This window comes from Hypanus sabinus, chromosome 10, assembly GCF_030144855.1.
Source record: "Hypanus sabinus isolate sHypSab1 chromosome 10, sHypSab1.hap1, whole genome shotgun sequence".
Taxonomy (NCBI): domain Eukaryota; kingdom Metazoa; phylum Chordata; class Chondrichthyes; order Myliobatiformes; family Dasyatidae; genus Hypanus; species Hypanus sabinus.
Genome location: NC_082715.1, coordinates 130,593,077 through 130,616,714, shown reverse-complemented (window position 1 = coordinate 130,616,714; position 23,638 = coordinate 130,593,077). Strand labels below are relative to the sequence as shown.

The 23,638-nt window shown below is 42.0% G+C and overlaps 1 protein-coding gene across 5 annotated transcripts in view; it reads left to right on the top strand.

The window, feature by feature from the left end:
* si:ch73-242m19.1 (uncharacterized) overlaps positions 1-23,638 on the top strand; it is a 161,408-nt gene that overhangs the window by 27,866 nt on the left and 109,904 nt on the right. For all 5 annotated transcript variants that reach the window (XM_059982973.1, XM_059982974.1, XM_059982975.1 and 2 more), the window contains 5 exons: positions 4,606-4,764; positions 8,489-8,601; positions 15,655-15,790; positions 19,682-19,885; positions 22,998-23,184. In XM_059982973.1, coding sequence (XP_059838956.1) covers positions 4,606-4,764; positions 8,489-8,601; positions 15,655-15,790; positions 19,682-19,885; positions 22,998-23,184 — 799 coding nt within the window. The remainder of the gene's footprint in view (positions 1-4,605; positions 4,765-8,488; positions 8,602-15,654; positions 15,791-19,681; positions 19,886-22,997; positions 23,185-23,638) is intronic.

Here is a 23,638-nt window from a genome sequence, read left to right as displayed (position 1 = left end):
TTATATGGCTCTCTTTTTCATCCCTAAGCAAAAGAGACAAAGCCTGGTACCTGTGTCAGCTGTTTAATTTGATTTTAGTGCCATAGAGTCACAATTCTGAATTATTTTTCAGTGGTACAGTGGAAATTGCTCTTGCCATGGGCATCAGATGGGGAAAATTAGCTTCAGTAACACAAACACAAGAAAACCTGCAGATTCTAGAAATCCAAAGCGCAACACACACACACACACACACACACACACACACACACACACACACACACACACACACACACACACACACACACACACACACACACACACACACACACACACACACCCCCCCCCCCCCCCCCCAAAAGTAATTCACTGTTATCCCATATGCAAATTTCAGGTGGGAAAATACAATCCAAGATATTGCACTTGCATTTCTTTTTGAAATTACTTACTCCATATTGATGTGACACATCACATGTATGCAAATTAGTCATATGTACCACGAGGTTGCAGGTCAGTAGCTTTTTGTTTGAATAGTTGAACTACTCTTTAAATGTATCTTTTTTTAAATTCAGCACTTGCTCACTGTTAACATTTCCAAAGGATTTGTGCAGAACTCAGACGTGTTGATCTTGTTTATGACCATTGTGAACATAAGTTGTAGTCAAGAACCACCAGATGTCAGAGAGAGAACGGCAGAGTTACAGTTAGTGAGATTGTCTATCTGCCTCTCTCAAATCGTAAACAACATTAAGATGTACTTTCACTGTCACTTCTAGTTCTTTTGCCAATCACCTTAGATTTGTGACTCCTGGCTATTGATCCTTCAACCAATGGGAATAATTTCTCTATTTATCCTAATCAAAGCCTTCACAATTTTAAACATCATTATGTCTCTTCTTGGCCATCTTCTCACTCTGAGGAGAACATCCACAGCTTCTCCAGCCTATCCACAGAGTCACAATTCTAGATGGCTGAAACTATTCTGTAAAATCTTCTCCCTACTCTCACCAGTGTCTTTTCATCCTCCTTAAATTGAAAGCAGGGGAATATGTTCAAAACTGGTGCAGATGTGTTTCCAAAAATCTTAACAGAGATTGATCACTCTGGGAGAGGACAAAATATTCTAGTGCAAAATTGTGGATGATACTATGAGCAGGTAAGGAGATCAGATTAAGTTCTCCCCCTCTGCATTTGCCCATACAGAAAATCCCTTATAATTGGCATTGATTTTCCTGTTGCAGTCGACACTATTAAAGCTTGGTGTTCCAGAATTCAGAGTTCAATTCCGACGCTGTTCTGTAAGGAGTACATCCCCATGGAATGCATGGATTTGCACCAGGTGCTCCGGTTTCTTCCCACAGTCCAAAGACCTACTAGATAGGTTAATTGGTCATTGTAGCTTGCCCTGTGATTAGGTTAGGGTTAAGTGTCCTGTATTTGAGTTAGGGTTAATTGGATTTGTTGGTGTTGCTGGGGCAGCATGATTCAAAGGGCCAGAATGGCCTCCTCCATGCTGTATCGATAAATAAATAAATTCCTATTGGAGGCAATGGATTATAATTTTCTTCAATGGTAACAGGCTAATTTTATTTTGGAAGTTAGTATGACATCTGTGAATCCATAATCTCATTGTTAGCATATCAAAGTTCAACTGTATTTTAATAACATAATTTTAATTTTCACCTTGCCAGTGATTGGTTCAGGGCCTTATGAGTTGCCGTTTCCCTGGATTCAGCAGACAATAAATTAGTTTTTGACAGTGATGTGGCATGAACTAATCTAAATTCCTCTTGAGCCTAGAGCTATATATTCCTCATTTTGAACTGGACTGAAAACATAGGCTTGCTGTGGGGAGAATCCAAGTCTGGGTGATGCTAGTTCACATAGCATTGTCATTATACTATATTAATAAACTTGTCTCTCAGTATAACTTGTCCTTTGCATTTTGTGACCAATCCATCTTTTCCAAGTATTCTTTTCACTTGCCTTAAAAGGTTTTGGACTGCATGCCCTTGATTTGATTAATTCTGTTATGTTTTAATCAGCTAAGTTCAGGAGACAGAAATTATACAATTTCTCGTGTGATGTCTTTCCTCTCCCTCTTTTTCTCCTTGCAGATTACCCCCACTTGAAGGGGATTTGTAGCCGAATTTGGTTTAGCACCTCAGGAGGTTCATAGTAAGACTATCCATCAGCATCCACTTGCAATGCAGACCAGAGAGTCTTTGGTTCTGTTAACCTAGAGCCCCCACAAAAATCAATGAAATGGGATTTGAATCCATGTAATTCTGCCAGAGTCAAAAATGATATGCTAAGAGCCATAGCTGACTCCATAGCCGTTTGTGACAATTGCAAATGATAGGTGGAATGGATTCCTGCCATTTATCATATTTGCTTTATATTCTTTCTGGATTTGCTTGTTTGCTTCCTGGGTTTAATGTTGTGCAAATTTGGCCTCAGGTCTGTGTCTGGATTATGCTGTGGGGTGTTGGTAATAGGCTGTCAAATTTTGCTCTTATTATTGGACCTCCTACCTAGCTGCATTTTTTAAAAAAAGGATTGACAAAGGTAATATGTGAGTGGGAATGGTGTTAGGATTGACCTGTCCTCTTAAAGGACAGGCATTGGAAAACTGGCTTTCTGGCACTTGATGATTTCTATGATTTTTTGATTAGCAGAATTATAAGAATCATTACATGACTCTCATAAAGGTCCGAGGTAACTTAATATGGATATGTGTCAGATAAAGTTAGAAAATGCATTTCTGATTGTTAAAGGTATGGTAGAGTTAATATCAATAGAAAATGGGAAGATTGCAGATATAATTTAGGACTGTGCTACTATCTCGATTGTCTGGCCAGTGACTTGTCAAAAGAACATGAGCATTGACCCAATTCTTCAAATCTGATTGCATGATGAGTTTCTGCCTATATTTCTGTGTATGTCACAGGCATCACCTCCCATCCTAACCTTATCCTCTGCTGAAACCTTCATCCATGCCGTTGTTTCCTTTGGGACTGACTATTTCCAAACACGTATTGTTGTTTCCCCACATTTCTGTTCTGTAATACTCAGATCATTACAGACACAGCTGGTTCTGCTCCAGCATGCACTATTCCATTCAGCCACTGCTCTTAACTGTAGACCCACAGTGACCCCCAGTCAGCAAAATCACTGTTTTAAAATTCCAACCCTGTGGATTTTTGATTCCCCCTTACCTGCAATCTCCAAACCTGTAACCCTCCAAAACATCTGTTGTTGGCTTTCTGAGCATGGCTGAGTTTGCCTCTCCTTTTTGTAGATGTGCTTTAGTTAGTGGAGTTACCTCCTCAAAGCAGATCCTTCACCTTCCCTGTGCTCCATTAAAGCGCCATGTCATTATCACCTTGTGTGGCTTGGCAAAGTAATGTTCATGTCAACTGCCACAGGGCATATTACTATACTAAACACACTAAGTGCGGTGTTATAAAGTGCAAGGCAAACTCTGTGTTCACTCATTGTGAAAGTACAGACTGGATTCGGGTGTTCTAGAAAGCAGCCATGATCTCCAACACAGTACTTGGGCATCCCAGCAGCCATTCTGTTTCAATGTGAAAATGGCAGCACACCCCACCCTCAGCTGTGGTTTTTTTTTGATCGTTGTCATAGAGTCAAATACCATGGATCCCGATTCTTCGACTCACCAAGCCAGTGCCAGTCATCCAGCACCCATTTACTTTAATCCCATTCAGCTCCCACATTCCCATCAGCTCCCCCTATAGGAAATTTCATGGCATTACAGGAAATATTCTGGTATGGATAGAAGAGCAGTGGCTGATTGGCAGGAGGCAAAAAGTGGGAATAAAGGGAGCCTTTTCAGGTTGGCTGCCAGTGACTGGTGGTGTTCCACAGGGGTCTGTGTTGGGACTGATTCTTTTTATGTTATATGTCATTGATTTGGGCGATGGAATTGGTGGCTTTGTTGCAAAGTTTGCAGATGATACAAAGATAGGTGGAAGGGCAGGTAATTTGGAGGAAATTGAGAGGCTGCAGGACTTAGATTAGGAGAATAGGCAAAGAAGTGGCAGATGGAATACAGTGTTGGGAAGTGTATGGTCATGCACTTTGATAAAAGAAATGCAAGGGTTGACTGTTTTCGAACTGGAGAGAAAATTCAAAAATCTGAGGTGTAGAAGGTCCTTGTGCAGAATTCCCTGAAGGTTAATTTGCAGGTTGAGAATGGTGATAGAGTGAATGTGGAGAGGATGTTTCCTATGGTGGTTTCCCTAAGACTAGAGGACACAGCCTTAGAGTAGAGGAGCGTCCTTTTAGAACAGAACTGAGGTAGAATTTCTTTCGGCAGAGAGTGGTGAATCTGTGGAATTCATTGCCACAGGTAGCTGTGCAGGCCAAGTCCTTATGTATATTTAAGGCAGAGGTTGATAAATTCTTGATTAGTCAGGGCATGAAGGGATTTGAGAAGAAGGCAGGAGACTGAGGCTGAAAGGAAAAATGCTTCAGCCTTGATGAACACTGAAGGCAATTTACATTAACAGTTACCTTACCGATGTTAATTTTAACAGGGAGAAAATTCTTGGGCAGATGGTAAGCCTGATTAATTTTGAATTTCTGTGTGCTTGAGACTAGGTGTCTGACCCAGAGCGAGTGATGGACATACTTCGACAGCATGCTGCGGCTGTACATGAGCCAAGCACTATACAGCCATTGGCTGTTACCTCACACCCTTCAGGTCAAAACACCAGTCACATCTGGAGCAAAATTTATGGAAATGCCGAGCTTTATCAGGTGAGTGTTTGAAGGAACTCCATACTTGCAACCCTCTGGGACGTCTTTAGTCTATTTCCATCCCATGGTTATTAGGTTTTAGGAATGTAGAGCAATTAAAGGTCCTTAACTACTCCTACCAACTGGTGGGTGTGTTCAAGGACATCTTCAATCTCTCATTGCTGCAGTCAGAGGTTTCCACCTACTTCAAAAGGCAATAATCAAAGTGCCCCATAAGAGTAGGATGAGCTGCCTCAATGACTATTGTCCAGTGGCACACACATCTGCTATGCTTTAAGACTTTTTGTTATGGCCGGAAGGAATTTCTGCCTAAGCAAAGACCTGGACGCGAAGCAATTTTCCCGCCATCACAATAAGTCTGTAGTGTATGTAATCTCACTGGTTTACCACTCAGCTTTGGATCACCTGGACAACAGCAACATCTATGTCAGCCTTCAACACAATCATATCCTCAGTTTTAATCTAATACCTGGGCCTCTGCAGCCGGATCCTTGACTTCCTCATTGGCAGACCAGTCAATGTGGATCGGAAGTAACTTTTCCTCCTTGCAGACAACCAACAGTGGTGCACCTCAAGGATGCATGCTTAGTCCACAGCTTTACTTTATGACTGTGTGACTAGGCACAGCTCAAACACTATCTATAAATTTGCCGATGACACAACAGCTGTTGGCAGAATTTCAGATGGTGACGAGGAGGCAGGTAGGAGCGAGCTAGATCAGCTGGTTGAGTGGTGTCGGAACCACAATGTTGCACTCAACATCAGTAAGACCAAGAAATTGGTTGTGGACTTCAGGAAGGGGAAGTTGAGGGAACACACACACCAGTTCTCTTCAAGGGATCATCAGTGGAAAGGGTGAGTAGTTTCAAGATCCTATGTATCAACATCTCTGAAGTTCTATTCTGGGACCCAACATATTAATACAATTACAAAGAAGGCATGATAGTGTCAATATTTCATTAGGAGCTTGAGGAGACTTAGTAGGTCACCAAGGACACTCGCAAATTTATACAAATGGACCGTGGAGAGCGTTCATACTGGTTGCATTGCCATCTGGTATAGAGGGGCCACTGCAGAGGATCAGCTGCAGATGGTGGTAAACTCAGCCCATTCCATCATGGACACTGACCTCCCCAGCATCAAGGACACCTTCAAATGGTGATGTCTCAAAAAGGTGGCATCCATCATTAAGGACCCCATCACCCAAGACATGTCCACTTCTCATTGCTACCATCAGGGAGGAGGTACAAGAGCCTGAAAATACACACTCAACATTTCAGGATCAGTATCTTCTCCCTGCCGTCAGATTTCTGAATGGACAATGAACCCATGTACGCCACCTCACTACTTTTTCCTCTCTTTTTGCGCTATTTATTTAATTAAATGTTTATATACTTATTGTGATATAGTTTTTTTATAATTATGTATTGCTATAATTGACAGGTACTGCCCCTGCAAAACAACAAATTTCATGACATATGCCAATGCTATTAAACCTGATTCTGATTCTCGATAATCATCAATGATCTAGTCCCCATTTTAATAGCACATGAATTGGTCCTTTTTGTAAATTTGATATAAATCCCCAAGTCCAAACTTGTAATTAACTATGACTGCTTTAATTACTGTAATGAAAGTCTGAATGTGGAAATTACAGATGGGAATTAACGTTCAGCTCTGGCCTGTGCTGGAGGATGTGGTTCAGGTGAGGTTGCCACTTGCTTATGGCTACTTGCCTCATCAGCTCATCCTTTCCTCGCGCATTACCAAGCGAACTTCCAACCATAGCTGTAACCATGGTAGTTGCCCGAATCACATCCTGTGAGAGAGCTTGCCGTATTTCAATCACTCTCCAGGTAAAGAAGTCCGAGAGACGGTGTTGTAGGTAGGAAGGTGTTCTGTGGGCAGGGGCTCAGTGTGGGAGGATGCTGTGAAGAATAATGTTGTGGGATGAGGAGAAGGTGAGAAAGCCATAGTTATACGGTGATAATTTTATGTAGGTGGTTTCTAATGCACACACAGAGCTGGGAACTTGGCTTGGCCCCTGCATTTCTCTTTTAGCTGAAGGTAATGTCTGACATCATCAGTGGTTCTCAGCGTGGGCCATATGGCTCACCACGGAGCCATGCCAGCTTTCGAAGGGGCCACAAGTAAAAAGCAACAAGAAACTGGAGGCCACATGAGTTTCTTATTGTTTTAATGAAATATTACTGAAACATTATAAATAAAAAGAAATGAATATATGTAATTTAATTGGAACCTTGAATGAAATGATTGGGAAAATATGCTAGCTGATGCAAATGAGGCAGCGAAACAGCTGTGTGTGTGGGGGCGGGAGGAGTGCGGCATGTCAGTCGCTATCTCTGCTCCTGCTAGGCCATGAGCAAATTACCATTCACACCCTGCTGGGTGACCCACTGAGCCCCAGTCCACATGCACTCACAGATCACTGATTATACAGTGAGCAGGCGGGCGTGACCCAACAGGATACCTACCCTGCAACGTGCTCCACCAGCAAGTGATTCTGATTAGTTTGTTATAGATAATTACAGTCCAGGTTAGCAGGGATCCACCCGAATCTAGTTCCAACTGGAAGACTGCCAGACAATCCTGAGTTTTCCATGTCAAAACCCTTATCATGGCATGGGCCATGTTGTAGTAATCGAATTAAAATGGTAATGAGTATCACAACCAAACTGAAGATTGGGCAGGGCTGTCTGCAGCAAGGCCCATTAGCGAGTATCCAGCAGGAGGCTGGTTCTGTTTGCCTCCCACTGACCTGTGCATGTTATAATACTTATAAAATGTGACATGAAGGCTACAGTTATGCAGTGGGGGGGGGGGGGGTCACTTGGCAGAAATAGCTAAACTGCAGAAAGTTGAGAGCACATCACTGCATCACCAGCTAATATGCATTAAATCCCTGATACTTTTCATGTGCACCTGTAGCACTATATTTAACATATAATAATATCTATAACTTAAATAGTGATTGTATGTTAGAATAATTAATACAATTGACCAAAAAAAAAACCTTTAACAACTTACAGAGACTATGGAGGGTGAGGGCCACAGAGGTAAATGGAAGTCACAAGTGGGTCACATGCAGAAGAAGGTTGGGAACCATCATTGTAGCAAACGCAGCATGTGGAATGAAGGGTGAATGCACCCGCCTCAAGAGGCAACTCGTGTTGCACAACACAAAGAGGACTTCAACTTTCAACGTAGCTTCCTTCTGATATTTTTTTTTACCATACTGGGCCACAGGCCACATCCAAATAAGCACAAAGGAAAGATATGTTGCTGTACACAAATAAATGGAGAAATCAAAAATCAAAGTTCCACTCCAAAGACAGACTTTACCAAAGGTTGGGCAGCGTCTGTAGTGATCATCAAAACAAATCTACCAGCAACAATATGATTTCCCTCCTCTGCTCATGTGTTTTTAATTTGGCTATATTTTTTTAACTAGGAGAAGCAATAGCTGGGCACTTGCCATAGATAACTGTGTGGGGACGATTGTGCTGTTAACGGAAAGCCAAAGGTCAAAAATCTGCTGGCCGACCTGCAGGGGAAGACTGGAGAGGACTGCATGTTTAAGTCCTGACAAAGGGTCTCAGCCCGAAACGTCGACAGTGTTTCTCCTTATAGGTGCTGCCTGACCTGCTGTGTTCCACCAGAATTTTGTGTGTGTTGTATGTTTAATCTGTTTTCTGTTCATCAGGAGCTGAGGCAACAGAAGAGTGGTTCACCGGTAGATTTCAGTGACGAGGATGTGGGTGGTGTCAATCTTAACAAGGGTGCCAATGCGTCGTCAAAAAAGAACAGAGATGAAGGGTGAGAAAAATTCTCAAAACCAGCTATTTTACTCTAATTACTCATGAAGGTGGTATGAGTCATATGAGGTGAAGTTGGTAATGGAAAGACCTCCAATGAAATGCTTTCATCCATGTTTAATGTATGTGTACACCTGTTGCTTTTAAGGAAGTGTTTCCTGAGGTCATCTCTGGTTCTTTGGGTGATCACTTTAAATGTGTCCTCTGGGTGCTGAACTTTCAACTTATTTGCTATGTCACCCCCTTCCATAATTTTGAACGCTGCTGTCTAGTTGGTATCTGTGACTTAATAATGTGTCTATTTTCAGACCACTAGCCATGTACTGCAGAGGGATAGAATCTGTGATTCCTTCACAGAATATAAAGCATTTGCAGCCAAAGTGATATAATAAGAATTATATGGGCATATGTACAAAATTAAGGGAGGGAAGTTGAGGGGGAGACATCGGGGGTAAGTTTTTTACACAGAGGGTTGTGAGTGCCTGGAATAACTTGCCAGGGATGGTGGTGGAGGCTAAAGCATTAGGGGTATTTAAGAGCCTCTTGGACAGGCACATAAATGAAAGAAAAATGGAGAGTTATGGGGTAGTGTGGGTTTAGTATTTTTCTTAAGGATTATATGGGTCAGCACAACATGGAGGGCTGAAGGGCCTGTACTGTGTTGTAGTGTTCTATGGTTCTATAGTGCACTTACACACTTCAAAATATAACTCACTTTTTCCAAAAAAAAGTATTCCTCTGTTCAAACTTTTAACTTGGATAATCTATTTACAAAGGAACCAACTGTTACTCATCATCCATTTTAAATCAGAATCAGGTTTATTACCACCAGCATGTGACGTGAAATTTGTTCACTTAGCAGCAGCAGTTCAATGCAATACATAATCTAGCAGAGAGAGGAAATAATAATAATTAATAAAATAAAACATAATAAATAAACAAATAAATCAATTACATATATTGAATAGATATTTTAAAACATGCAAAAACAGAAATACTGTATATTAAGAAAAGTGAGGTAGTGTCCAAAGCTTCAATGTCCATTTAGGAATCGGATGGCAGAGGGGAAGAAGCTGTTCCTGAATCACTGAGTGTATGACTTCAGGCTTCTGTTTGTGTCAGGTGATATGGTTTGTGTTTCCTTTTACTTCAATTATGTGTAGTCATCTTTCCCTGCATTGAGTCAGGGCCTTGTTTTGTGGTGGTATGGTGCTTATTCTCTTATTGTAGCACTTGCATTCAAAGTTGCTGCTAACGTTCTCTGTTTTATTACTCCTGGTTTGCATTGGAAATGGATTATGTTCTGTCACACCTGCTTGCCTACCTTGGCTTTGGAATTGTAAGATCCTGGGCTGTAGTATTAATTTCCCTTTTCATTGTTTTGGGCCACCCGTAAGTCAGGGGTGAGAAATCATCTGTAATACCCTGTCTTTGTCAGTCTCTGAGCTTGTTGGTGTCACATCTACCAGATAGCGTCTTCACAGCCGGTTCTCTATTTCGATGGTCCTCCTGTGATGACAGATGAGATGGTGCATCTGCCATCTTAGCTTCCTTTCTTGGCTTGTTTTTTCAAAGTGAAATTAGAACTTCAATCATAAGACATTTGACTCAAAAATAACTTCTGCAATTTTGTTATTATTCTACATGAGTTTATCTGTACAATTGTTTTAGGAATTGATTATCACTCTCCACTATAATTTTCCTTGTCTGCATAAGCATGTAGCTTCTTGCAGCCATTTTCCTCTTCTTAGGCGGTTCCCTGAGACTAAAGATGTCGTGCTCTTCTGCCAGTTCTGAGAACTTAGGGGTGGCTGACAAGATCCCCGTGGAAACTGTGGACTTATGCACAGGAGGTGGCTGATAGGATAGCTGGTCCACTCCTTGTAGCCATATACAACTGTCCACAGTTCTCTCTCTCTCTCTCTCTCTCTCTCTCTCTCTTTGTGTAGCTTGTATCTATCTATGCAAGTGCTTTGGATACAAATAACATTGGTTTGCCATCCCCTGTATGGACCTGATTGTGTCGTATATCTGTTAAACTGGCGGTTTGATTCCTTTTATAATGTGACAGACCTGTCCCAATCCACTTCACCTCCTTAAAGCTCACTTCATGGGATTAAGACTGCAGTCACAGAGAGTCATATAGCTTGGAAACAGGCCCTTGAGCCAACTGATCCAGGATGTCCAAGATTTCCATCTAAACTAGTCCATGTTTCATCCATATCCCTCTAAACCAAGGGTTCCCAACCTAGGGTCCATGGATCCCTTTGGTTAATGGTAGGTGTCCATGGTATAAAAAAGATTGGGAACCCCTGCTCTAAACCTTTCCTATCCATGCAAGGTTTTGGCATGTGCATTTCATCTAGTTATCACGGGTTTACTAGATATTCTAACTGAATAAAGACTGAAAGAATTTGTGTTTTCAGTTAGGTTGGAAAGCCTCTCAAATTCTCCTTGTGCTCTGGTGCAGTTGTAACATTTCCTGAACTTGGTTCAACTCCACTTAATACTTTAATCATCCTGAGTATCTGACATTCAATCTTCCTTTGTCATTATTTAGCTTGAGACAAACTTTTTGATTTCCTTCTGTCACTCTGATGGCAAAAAAAGAATCAAAGCCATGGGTTTTATTTATTTATGGCTGGTATCTATTTCTTTATGCACACTTCATTTCATATCCATTCGTTAACATCTAACTTTATTAGTTTTTTATATATATCGTTCCCTGACCAACATATCAGCAAATTCCTAATACATGTATACGGTGAATAAAGTTGAGCTTTGAATCTTGTCATCCACTCTGTAGATCTGGTTGGTGTCATCTGTTCCTCCTGCTGCTCTGCTTCATGAAGTTCTGACCACTTCCTGCAGAAGCAGATGCCAACTCTGAGGCCAAAGGGTTGATGCTCGATTCCAGTAGCTGCAGTTTTATATATTTTCCATACTGGAACGCATAGAAATTATGTGTAAAATGTCATCAAGGATGGAGGTTTCTTATCTTTCTCCACGTAGCAATGCTGTTCCTTTTACCGGATTTGTTCAATCTATTGGCTTCTTCTAACTTGGTCTCTTGATTTCTGCCCCCCCCCCCCCCCCCACAGAGCTGGAGTTGAGTGGTGGCCCCCTTACCACACTTCATTATTAAATGTCTGTTCTTTGGGTCCAGGCATAGCCTTAGCTGTCCATTAGGCAGCAGTCACATTACAATGGAATTTACCCAGTAGGCAGGTTTAGTGCTTTGGATTTTCCCCCTTTCATGTCCCATCTCTCTGGCGTGCTCTTATAACATACCCCTTCAATGATTTATGTAGAGGTAGATCTACAAGCCTTTCATCTACTTCTTTGCATTTACTGGCTGCATTTCTAAGCCTTGTGTGGGAATCATCAGCAAGCTTGCCGAGATCCTGCTTTGTAAATAAAACCTTTGTAAATAAAACCATAAAGCCTGAAACAGAAATCGGTCACCCTTGGTGATTTCAGTTAGAGAAGTGCGCTAAGTATTATTGAAGAGTTGGTGGGATATTTTATTCTAACACTATTGTTTCCCAAATTTCCAGTTGTTTCTTCCCAGTTCAGCCGAGGTATGTTGCTGACTTAACTGTTTGTGCTCTTCAGAAAACAGGACCAGGTTCCCATTTCAACACTAAAACAGTCATCACAAAGCAATGTCCTCATGTTTGAAGATTGAGATTCAATTTTTATTTCCATCATTTAGTCTGCCTCAGGAAGACAGCCAACATAGTCAGAGATCCCTCCTGCTCTGGCAGCTCTTTCTTCACTTCCACCCTCCCCCAACATTGAGTAGCAGACACAAAAGCTTGAGAACGTGTACCACCACCTCAAAGGCAGTTCAATCCTGGGGTTATAAAACGTTTATCAGACCCAGATGAACTCTTCATCTCTCAATCTTGCTTTTTAATTGGTCTACCTGCACTGAACCGTGTCTGTACCTATTAAACTTTGTACAATCTCAAACTGCTTATTTATGGAATAATTTGTTTGCATTGCATGTAAACAAGGATTTTCACTCTTTCTTGGTATGTGACAATACTAAATCAATTATGAATTGGCTTGGAATTTAATATTCTCCACCACCATGATAGGTTCTATTCCTAGAGCTCTGTGTCTTAATACATGGCTTACGTTGTGCTTATTTCCGTCACTTTGAAAGGTTTGTGTATACAAAGCCTGGCATAGCTTGGGTGAAGAAAGACTGTGATGCAGGGTTTCAACCTAAAACATTTATGTTCAGAATCAGGTTTAATATCACGGCTGTATTTTGTGGAATTTATTGTTTTACGGCAGCAGTACATTGCAATACCTAATACCTAATAATAAACTATAAATTACAATAAAAATAAATAGGTAGTGCAAGTAGAGGGGGGGGGGGGGGGGGGGAAGCATAGTAAGGTAATGTTAGTGGTTTCATTGTCCATTCAGAGATCTTATGGCAGAGAGGAAGAAGCTGTTCCTGAAAGGTTGAGTGTGGGTCTTCAGGCTCCTGGACGACCGACTTGATGGTAGCAATGAGGAAAGGGCATGACTTGGGTAATGAGGGTCCATAATGATTGATGCTGCTTTTTGAAGATGTCCTTGATGCTGGGGAGGCCAATGCCCATGATGGAGCTGGCTGAGTTTACCACCTTCTGCAGCTTTTTCCGATCCTGTGCAGTGGCCCCTCCATACCAGACAGTGACGCAACCAGCTCGAATGCTCTCTGTAGAAACTTGTGAGAGTCGTTGGTGATCTACCAAGTCGCCTCAAACTCCTAATGAAATATAATCGCTGTTGAGCCTTCTTTGTAATTGCATTAATATCTTGGGCCCAGGATAGATCCTCAGAGATGCTGACACTTTGGAATTTGAAACTGCTCACCCTTTCCACTGTTGATCCCTCAAAGAGAGCTGGTGTGTGTTCCCTCGACTTCCCCTAACAACTCCTTGGTCTTACTGATGTTGAGTGCAGAGTTGTTGTTCTGACACTACTGAACCAGTTGATCTATCTCACTCCTGCACGTCTCCTCACTGCCATCTGAAATTCTGCCAACAATGGTTGCGTTGTCACCATATTTAGACGTTTTTGTCGATATTCTTTCCACCCCCCCCCACCCCCCGGAAGTTGTTTGACCTGCTGAGTTCCTCCAGCAGATTGTTTGTTGCTTTTGGTGTGTCTCTGTATCTCAGCATCTTAAAAGTCTGTGCCTTATCCTTCCTGAATCTCTTCACTTTGTCTTACATAACATTTCATCTGCTGTTTGGCTGATAATTTCACCCATCTGTCAATAACTCCCTGCAGTCTACTATTTTATTTAACACATTTCTGAGTTGTGTGTCATCTGAATATTTTGAATTATGCCTAGTGTTTCTGAGCCTACATCATTTAGACTCAATCCTCCCACCTTCAGTCCCTTCACTTAAAGACGGAGGTGTTACCATGGGGAGTTTTGCCCTGGCCAAGTCCCAAAGGAGTTACAGATCATCACTTACTGCAGTTTGTGTTGATTTTTGGTGTAAATGGCAATAGTTCCAGCAGAACAACTACAATGTCTATAGTTAAGAGGCTGCAGGTGAGAGCTTCCTCGACAGTAAAGATCATTCCTGGGTGATGAACATCCAATTCATTGACTCACTATTTTTGAGCTCCCATGTTATTAAATTCAAGACTCCAATGTATGTACATGCATTTGTTTCTACAAACAGATGAGCTAATTTCCTCTCTTTTCATAATTACTCTTTCCTATCAGTCTTTGATGCTATTCATTGCAATACTGTGGAGGTACGGTTAATATCTTTTTTTTAATGTTCTGACTTGTGGTTGAAGCTGACTTAAGGATGCTTATAAAAAGGGCCCCTCTTTGTTACCCAGGGATAAACCACAGTGCAAATACAATTAAATGAATCAGGAGAAAGAACTGGAGAAGCATCACGGGAGAAACAGAACATTGCAAACGGTTGATTGGCTGTCGGAGGCCTCTGTACTTAGGCAATCTTCTCCCCTCTATCCCCCCCCTACCCTCACCCCCCTCTGTCCCCCTACCCCATCCTCTCTGCCCCCCCCAAATTATTATATTGTTTACAAATATTTAAATATCTGAGTGTAACAAACCTTGTAGCTCTAATAGTCGGCAAACCAGCTTTGCTACAAGTCAATTATGTTAGGAACTTCCTGGGGACAGGACAATCTCAGTAATTTGTTGGAGTCCCTGCGTCTGCTTAGGGTCTCCTACTGCAACCTCTTAGTACTGGTAGCAGAAGGGTTAGAACGTGCATTGAACAAAATATTCAAAGTAAATGTTATTATCAAAATAATTGAATGTCACCATATACAACCCTGAGATCTGAGATTCATTTTCCTGCAGGCATACTTGGCAGATCAATAGAATAGTAACTATAACAGGATCAATGAGAGTGCAGAAGACAGCAAATTGCAAATGCAAATATAAATAAATAGCAATAAATAACGAGATCATGAAATAACAAGATAGAGTCCTAAAAGTGAGATCATTGGTTGTGGGAACATCTCAACAGGTGGGCAAGTGAGTGTAGTTATCCCCTTTGTTCAAGAACCTGATGGTTGAGGTGTAGTTACTGCTCTTGAAACCTGGTGGTGTGAGTCCTGATGCTCTTGTACCTTCTACCTGATGGCAGCAATGAGAAAAGAGCATGGCCTAAGTGGTGGGGATCTCTGATGACGGATGCTGTTTTCCTACAGCAGTATTTCATGTATATGTGCTCAATGGTTGGGAGGGCTTTATCTATAAGTGCTTAGCCAAATACATCACCTTTCATAGGATTTTCTGTTCTAAGGCTCTGGTGTTTCCATACCAGGCTGTGATGCAGCCGATCAGTACACTCTCCACTGCACAGCTATAGAAGTTTGTCAAGGTCTTGGATGTCATGCCAGATCTCTGCAGACTCCTCAGGAAGTGGAGGTGCTGCCATGCTTTCTTCGCAATTGCACTTGTGTGCTGGAAATATGTGCAATGGTTGTTTGCAGTAGCCCCTGGAGGCATGACTAGAAATACCTCATTTCTTCTAATCCTTTTCTTGCTCAGTTACAACCACACCAGAGCCATGAAGCTGCTGGGATTGGATGAGGGGAGTGAGGAGAATGGAAAAGACCCGGTGATGACACAGGGGGCCTACTTGTCCCTCCTCTTCCTACGCCACCTGAGGATCCGCGAGCTTCAGGTAACGGGGCTGCCATGCTCGCATTGTTTGTGTGTCACTCTTGCATTTTCAGGTGTCAAACCGCACTTCTCCACTCCATGTTATTTCGTTGGTGCACTTCGCACAGGACTCTAGAAAACAAATGATGAAGTTAGGGAACTGCAGATGGTAGAATCTGGAGCAAACAATAAATAGAAAAGGAACTCTGCGGGTTCTATGGAGGCAAAGGGATGGCTGACATTCTGGGTTGAGACCCTGCGTGGTTTGGACCTGAAAGTTCGACTGTCCCCCGGCCAGCCCAGCTGATTTCTTCCAGCAGTTTGTTTTTGCAGCAAGCAAAAGATTTGGCGTTTCTGATCTTTACAGAAAAACTAAAACTTAATATGTAATCTTTTATTGGGTCACTTCTTTCAGTAGCTTATTGCATTAACGTGTTGGATTTCAGATATTTTCTCTTATTTTATTCAGATTTCCAACCCTGTTCATTTGTTTTCTTTTGTTTGAATTGGCTGATCAGCCGTTAGCATGCAAGTGCTTAATTCATAAACACATGATTCCACAGATGCTGAAAAGTTTAAGCAACACACACAAAGTGCAGGAGGAACTCAGCAGGTCAGGAATGGACAGTCGAGGGTTTGGGCTGAGACCCCTCATCGGGATTTTACAAAGTATCAGAAGCCTGGGAAAGGGGAAGGTGTACAAGATGGCATGCAACAGGTGAAATCAGATTAATTGGGAGGGCGGGATGAAGTAAGAAACTGGGAGATGATAGGTGGAAGAGGTAAAGGGCTGAAGAAGAAAGAATCTGATAGGAGAGGACAGTGGACCATGGAAGAAAGGCAGAGGGGCACCAGAAGGATGGGATGGGCAGGAAAGGAGAAGAGTAGAAGTGAGATGGGAACTATAAGGGGGAATAGTGGAAGAGAAAAGAGTAGAGGGGGGAGAAATTACCGAAAGGGTGTTGCTTCTCCAAACTGAGTATGGCCTCATCATAGCAGCAGAGGAGGCCATGGACCGACATGTTGGAATGGGAAGTCCGGCTCTGAGGCTCACAAGGGAAGAGGAGATTGAGGAGACTGGTAGTGATGGGATATTCAATGTTATGGGAATAGTCAGGAGATTCTATAGACATGAGGGAGACTGCTGGATGGCTTGTTGTTCCCCTCCCCACAGTGTCAGGAACATCTCAGAATGGGTCCACAACATTTTTAAAGGGGAGGGTGAACAGTCAGAAATTGTTGTACACATCGATGCCAATGACATAGGTAGGAAAAGGAAAGAGGCCCTGAACAGAGAATATAGAGTGTTAGGGATCAGGCCTAATTGCCCTTGAGGTCCTGCCTCAATTGATTGATTGATTTTGGAAAGGTACAAAAGTAACATCCCTAATATTGACTGGCACTTCCTTAGTGCAAAAGGATTAGATGGAGTGAAATTTGTTAGGTGTGTCCAGGACAGACTCCTGACCCAATATGTAGACAGAGCAACTAGAGGAGAAGTTGTACTGGATTTGTACAAAGCAATGAACCTGGTCAGGTGACAAATCTCTGTGTGTGTGAGCATGTTGGAGACAGTGACCACAATTTCCTGAACTTTATCTTAGCATTGGACAGGCAATAGAGGAGATGGTATAGGAACATATTTAATTTGGAGAGACGCAAATTATGAGGCTATTGGCAGGAACTTGGGAGCATAAACTGGAAAAGGATGTGCTCAGGGCAATTCACAACATAATTGTAGAGGTTGTTTAAAGAGAACCCACTCCCACTGGGTTCTAGATAAACTTATCCCTTTAAGGCAGGGAAAGGATGGTAGGGTGAAGGAAGGAACCATGGTTGACAAGAGATGGGGAATATCTTAATAGGAATAAAGCTGAGGAAGGTTTAGGAAGCAGGGATCTAGAGTTGCAAGGTAACCAGGAAGGAGCTAAAGAATAGATTTAGGAGAGCTAAGAGGAGGTATGAGAAGACCTTGGCAAGTAGGATTAAGGAAAAAACACAAAGCATTCAACACATTTGAAGAACAAGAGGATGACTAGAGTGAGGGTAGGACTCATCATGGATAGGAGAGGAAGCTAATGCCTGGAGTCAGAGGAGGTAGGGAAGGTCCTTAATGAATATCTTAGTTCAGTGTTTGCTGAGTGAGAGGGACCTTGACGAATGAGAGGACAGTGTTAAACAGGCTGATATGCTGGAACATGTCAACAATAAGATAGAGAATGTTCTGGAATTTTGAAAAACTTTAGGATAGGTAAATTCCTCAGATTAGGATATACCCCAGGTTATTATGGGAAGTGAGGGAAGAGATCGCCGCACATTTGCTAGTGATCTTTGTACCCTCCCAGACCTCAGGAGTAGTACCAGAGGATTGGAGGTTGGCAAATGTTATTCCCTAGTTCAAGGAAGGGAGAAGTGATAACCCTTGGAATTATAGACCAGTGAGTTTTGCATCAATGGTGAGCAAATTAGTGAAGAGGATTCTTAGAGATAGGATTCATGAGCATAGACTGAATAGAGGTGGTCACCATGGCAACCAGCATTGGGACGAGCATGTCAAGCCTCATGAGCCTGATTGAATTCTCTGAAAAGGGACAGAACAAACTGATGAAGGTAGAGCAGTGATGTGGTGTATATGGATCTTAGTAAGATATTTGAAAAGGTTCCCATGGTCAGCTCATGCAGAAAGTCAGGAGACATGGGATCCAGGGGAACCTAGCTGTGTGAATTCAGAGTTGGTTTATTCACAGAAGGCAGAGAGGATGGTAATAGATGGAACATATTCTACCCTGGAAGTCGGTGACTACTGGAGTTCCATGGGGATTTGTTCTGGGACTCCTGCTCTTTGTGATTTTTATAAATGAGACGAGGAAGTGGAAGGGTGGGTTAGTAAGTTTGCAGATAGCATGAAAGTTGATGGTGTCATAGATAGCGAAGAAGGTTTGTTATAGGTCACAACGGGACATTAGCAGGATGCAGGGCTGGGCTGAGAAGTAGCAGATGGAGCTCAATCCAGAAAAGTGTGAAGTGATTTTCTTCGGAAGGTCGAATTTGAAGGCAGAATAATAGTTTAATGACAAGATTCTTAGCAGTGTGCAAGAATGGGGGAATTTTGGGGTCCATGTCCATAGATTCCTCAAAGTTGCCACAAAAGATGATAGGGTGGTTAAAAAGCATATGGTGTTTTGGCCTTCATTAGCTGGGTGATTGAGTTCAAGAACCATGAGGTGATATTGCAGCTCTATAAAACTCTGGGTACACCATACTTATAATTTTGTGTTCCGTTCTGGTCACCTCATAGGAATGATGTGAAGGTTTTGGAGAGGGTACAGAGCAGAATTACCAGGAAGCTGGCTGGACTGGAGGGCACATCTTATGAAGATCAATTGAGCAAACTAGGGGATTTCTCTTTGGAGCAAAGGAGGATGAGAGGCGACTTGATAGAGGTGTACAAGATAAGGGGCATAGATTAAGTGGACAGTCAGAGACTTTTCCCCAGGGCAGAAATAGCTAATTTTTGGGAGCATAGTTTTAAGGTAATTGGAGCAAGGTATAGAGGGGATGTCAGAGGTAAGTTTATTTCCCAGAGAGTGGTAGGTTTGTGGAATGCCCTCCCAGGGATGGTAGTAGAACCAGGTACATCAGGAACATTCAAGACACTCTTAAATAGGCACATGGATGATAGAAAAACAGAAGGTTATGTAGGAGACTGAATGTGGATCCTTCCCCCTTCCTTTCCAGTCACGATGAAAGGCCTCTGTTTCACACATCGACTATTTATTCCTCCCCACAGATTCGTGCCTGACTTTCTGAGTTCCTCCAGCATTTTGTGTGCCATGTAAGCCGTAAATCTTATTACTCCATATTAAATGTAAGCTCACAGTGATAAAGTTTGCTTATTGTTCTTTCTTTGCAGCGAATCTGTTTAGGGACGCTGAACTACTTCAGATCGATTGAACGAACCCTGACCATCAATGTGTCCGGTTTAACCCTGAATCGGGGCAAACCTGTATGTACTGCAGAGGACACGTGCCAGATCAGTGCAGCAAAGGGTGGCTCAGGTGTGACAGATGGCATAGGTTCACATGGTTACCTACACAACACACCTGCAGACTACAAGGTACTTACTGAAGGGATTTCAGCATCTTGAAGCTTGACAGTGAGAATTTTACAGCCCAAAAGAAGCTATTCGTCCCTTCCAGCCTGTTTAATTTTGTCCCTCCTCCCTCATTTCATCGCCTTGCTTTATTTCCAGTAACTCTGCAAAGCCTCCAAACCCTTTAATGGACGGTGCTCTGTAGCATTGTGTAGGGAAGGTACTATGCCTTGACAGCTAGCGAGTCATTCAGAGGGAGGGAATGTAGTGGTAGGTGGGAGGAGAGAAAAGCACTCGGTGAAGTAGTCAATTCATTTGGTTTGTGGGTGAGAGCATTTTTGTTTGCTTACTGTGTGGGCTAGATTAGGTGTAGCTTTTTAAAAAATATAACATTTAGGAACCTCTTTTAAACTGGATATCATCCCACAAAGCTTGTCTGCTGTGACCAGACAAGGTTTGGAAATGGGGAAGGAGTATTTATTTAAAATAAGGAAAATCCTCACATAAAAAGACAAAGCTCCCTGCATCTGCTGTCACTATCACCTATAGTGACTCTACTAGACATGGGCCAGTTGTGACTCCACTTGGTGGTGCGAATTCCCAAGTGCTGAAAGCTTTCCATTGTGTCTACGACTGTATGAATGAGTAATTGACAACTGGTTTCTGGCTGGGGAGGTGGGACTGCTGGAGGGCAGCGGCCCTGAAATAAAAGGCACCAAAGGTGCTTCCTAATTGAAAATGGGATATATTGGTGACAGGCCCCATTCCCATTTGAAAGGCTTGCAGCCATGTTTGTTAAAATGTTAAAAGAACCAGCTGGCGTAAGACGAGCTGTATTGTGGTCAGGAGATCTCTGCAACATTCGTGGACCAGGGCCTTGGACAATTTTTTTTGTGTGACTTGCTATCTTATATCTGTTCCCTTTGGTGGGGGAGTCTAGGGCCAGAAGGAACCGCTTCAAAATAGAGGGATGTCCATTTTGAAAAGAGACCAGGAGGAATTTCTTTAGTCAGAAGGTGGTGAATCTGTGCAAAGCTATAGATGGCTGTGGAGACCAAGTCACTAGAACATTTAAGGCAGAGGTTGATAGGTTCTTGATTAGTCAGGGCATGAAAAGCTGTGGGGAGAAGGCAGGAGAATGGGATTGAGAAGGAAATGGATGAAATGGCGGATCAGACCAGATGGGCCGAATTCTGCTTCTATGCCTTATGGTCTTGTATGTGCCTCGTGCTCTGTGTGACTGTTGGTTCTGTGTGTTTTGCACCTTGGCCCTGGAGTAATGCTGTTTTGTTTGGCTGTATTCATGGGTATTCGTGTATGGTTGAATGATCATTAAACCTGAACTTCTCAGTTCTGTGAGTCAACCCTAACCAACAAAGATTGACTGTGGAAGCACAGCAGAAACATTGCCTTGGTTAGTAAGCTGTAGCACAAGCAATGTAGGAAAGACCATTGAATTAAATAATTATGTTTTCCTCTGCTATAAATCATTGTGACAGGAACTCAAGACCAGTTGTTGAGAATATGCATGTATTATAGAATAGTGTTCCAAGCTGTTCTGTTTTTTTTTGTTATTAAAGAGCCTATTCCTCAGTTCAGTTACCTGGCAGATACATTTGATGTTAATGACAGTCATCTGACCCAATCTTCCCTCCAATTTGTAATGACCAGTGTGAGCAAAATCTTGCACTGTGCAGTTATTTTGCTCAGTGACAAAGAGAGAGAGATTTATTTCAACAGCTGTCAATAAAAACTTTGATCTCCTGTGGGTTTGATCATTTTCGCTCTTGTTCTTCGGCACTCTCACAAAACATACGTAGCAGGCCTGTAGTGGGTAATGAGGGATTTTCTCGCTGGAGCTATTGCAAACCATTCATATGTGATTTGCTTGCTAAATGAAGCTCTGAAGAGTCAGGTTTCCAAACATCACACCACTTCTTCCAGCAACTTTTGCACTGCAACAATACACGCAGGTAACACCAGTTTCTGTATTGTGCATAAATATTTCTCACAGCTGCACCTTCCTGACCTCGTGAGTTTTTGGTGTAGCAGTTTCTACTGTTTCATTAAGCCATTTTACTTTAAATGAACCAGCAGTTCTTTTGTGCTTCATGCCCTTTGCAATAATAAATAATTTATTCAATAAAAACAGTATAAATAAGCCAGTTCTAAAATCTACAGACAAATCATCGCAAACTCCACCTTGTCAACACCATCCACATCAGAACCTGGAAAAGGAAATTTGATTGTGTACGATCATGAAGTATTCTTAGCATGCCAGTGGGGTAGAGGGTGACAACCTGTTGTGTGCAGTTTAAATTCTTTGGTGCGCTAGTAGCAAAAGATGTGTGTGGCGCACACTTTAGAGGCAACATTGATCTCACCAAAAAGTTAACTGTATTCTGTGTTGATGACAGACAAAATTATAGTTTTTGTAAAAAAGCCTGAAAAACATTGTAGGAATCTGGCACAATTGTTATTTTGTTATTAAAGAGCCCATTCTCCATTTCAGCTATCCTTTCCACTTCCACTATCTCATCAATTTTGTTTTTTTCATTTTTTAAGTAATAATAAATTTCAACCTGATTCCATAGAATTAGTTTTTCTCTTCTTTTGCATTGCCAACTTTGTTCCATGGGACTATATATGTAAATTATAATCTACAATATGTAAATTATATAGATTGTAGAGCACACTAGTAAGCTTGTTCTCTGTGTGTTTATCCCATGAACAGCCAGAAGGTGGAAATAAATACACACTGTCCCACTGTTTACTCATATTAATGATTAAAGCACTTTTTATAATTTTCAAATTCTTGTCAGGAGCTTGATAAAGTGAATGGTAATCCTTTTGCCAAAGTGCCAATTAACTGCTCCGGAAACTTGTATTTGTGTGCTTGTCCACCTACTGCATCCATTAAAGAGCACGACACTTTGGATTTTAAAAAAAATGGGGACATCTATTTAAGAAGGGAAGTGAGAAGTGTTGGTAAATCAAACAACAACAACACACAAAATGCTGCCTGGCCTGCTGTGTTCCACCAGCATTTTGTGTGTGTTGTTGTTTGAATTTCCAGCATCTGCAGATTTCCTAGTGTTGGTAAATTATTATTTACTCTTTGTGTTCACATTTATAGGTGGATCTCACCAAGTTTATGGAGTTCTCAGAAATCGAGAACCATGATGATTTCTATGTGAATGAGGACAGCTTCATTCACGTCCAGGATCAGCGAGGGTTTTTTGTGATGTATGACGTGGCACTGAAGGATTTAAAAGAGTTGGAAACCCAGCTGCTGCTACTTGCAACCCAATATATTGAGAAAGGTAAAGCATTACCTTTTGGGGTGGCACGGGTTGCGTAGTTAGTGTAACGCTATCACAGTGCTAGTGACCCAGTTCAATTCCCGAGGCTGTCTGTAAGGTGTCTGTACCTTCTACCTGTGACTGTATGGGTTTCCTTAAGGTGCTCCTGTCCCCTCCCACAATCCAGACAATGGGCTAGTAGGATTATTGGTCACCTTGTAGGTTAATTATAGGCTTGTTGGGCAGGAAGGGCCTGTTACTATGCTGTATCTCTTTTTAAAAAAAACCAAAATCATCTTTTACATTCTCATGCTATAACATCTACCACCCTGTCACTCATAAACTTAGGAAGCTCATATGTTTGAGGAAGACGGAGGAGGTGCATGCTCTGTTTAACTTGCTCATGTAGATGTGTCATCTTGAAGTTTAAACTCTCTGGTCAGAGTTGAAAACCCCATTCAGTTAGCGATGGAAA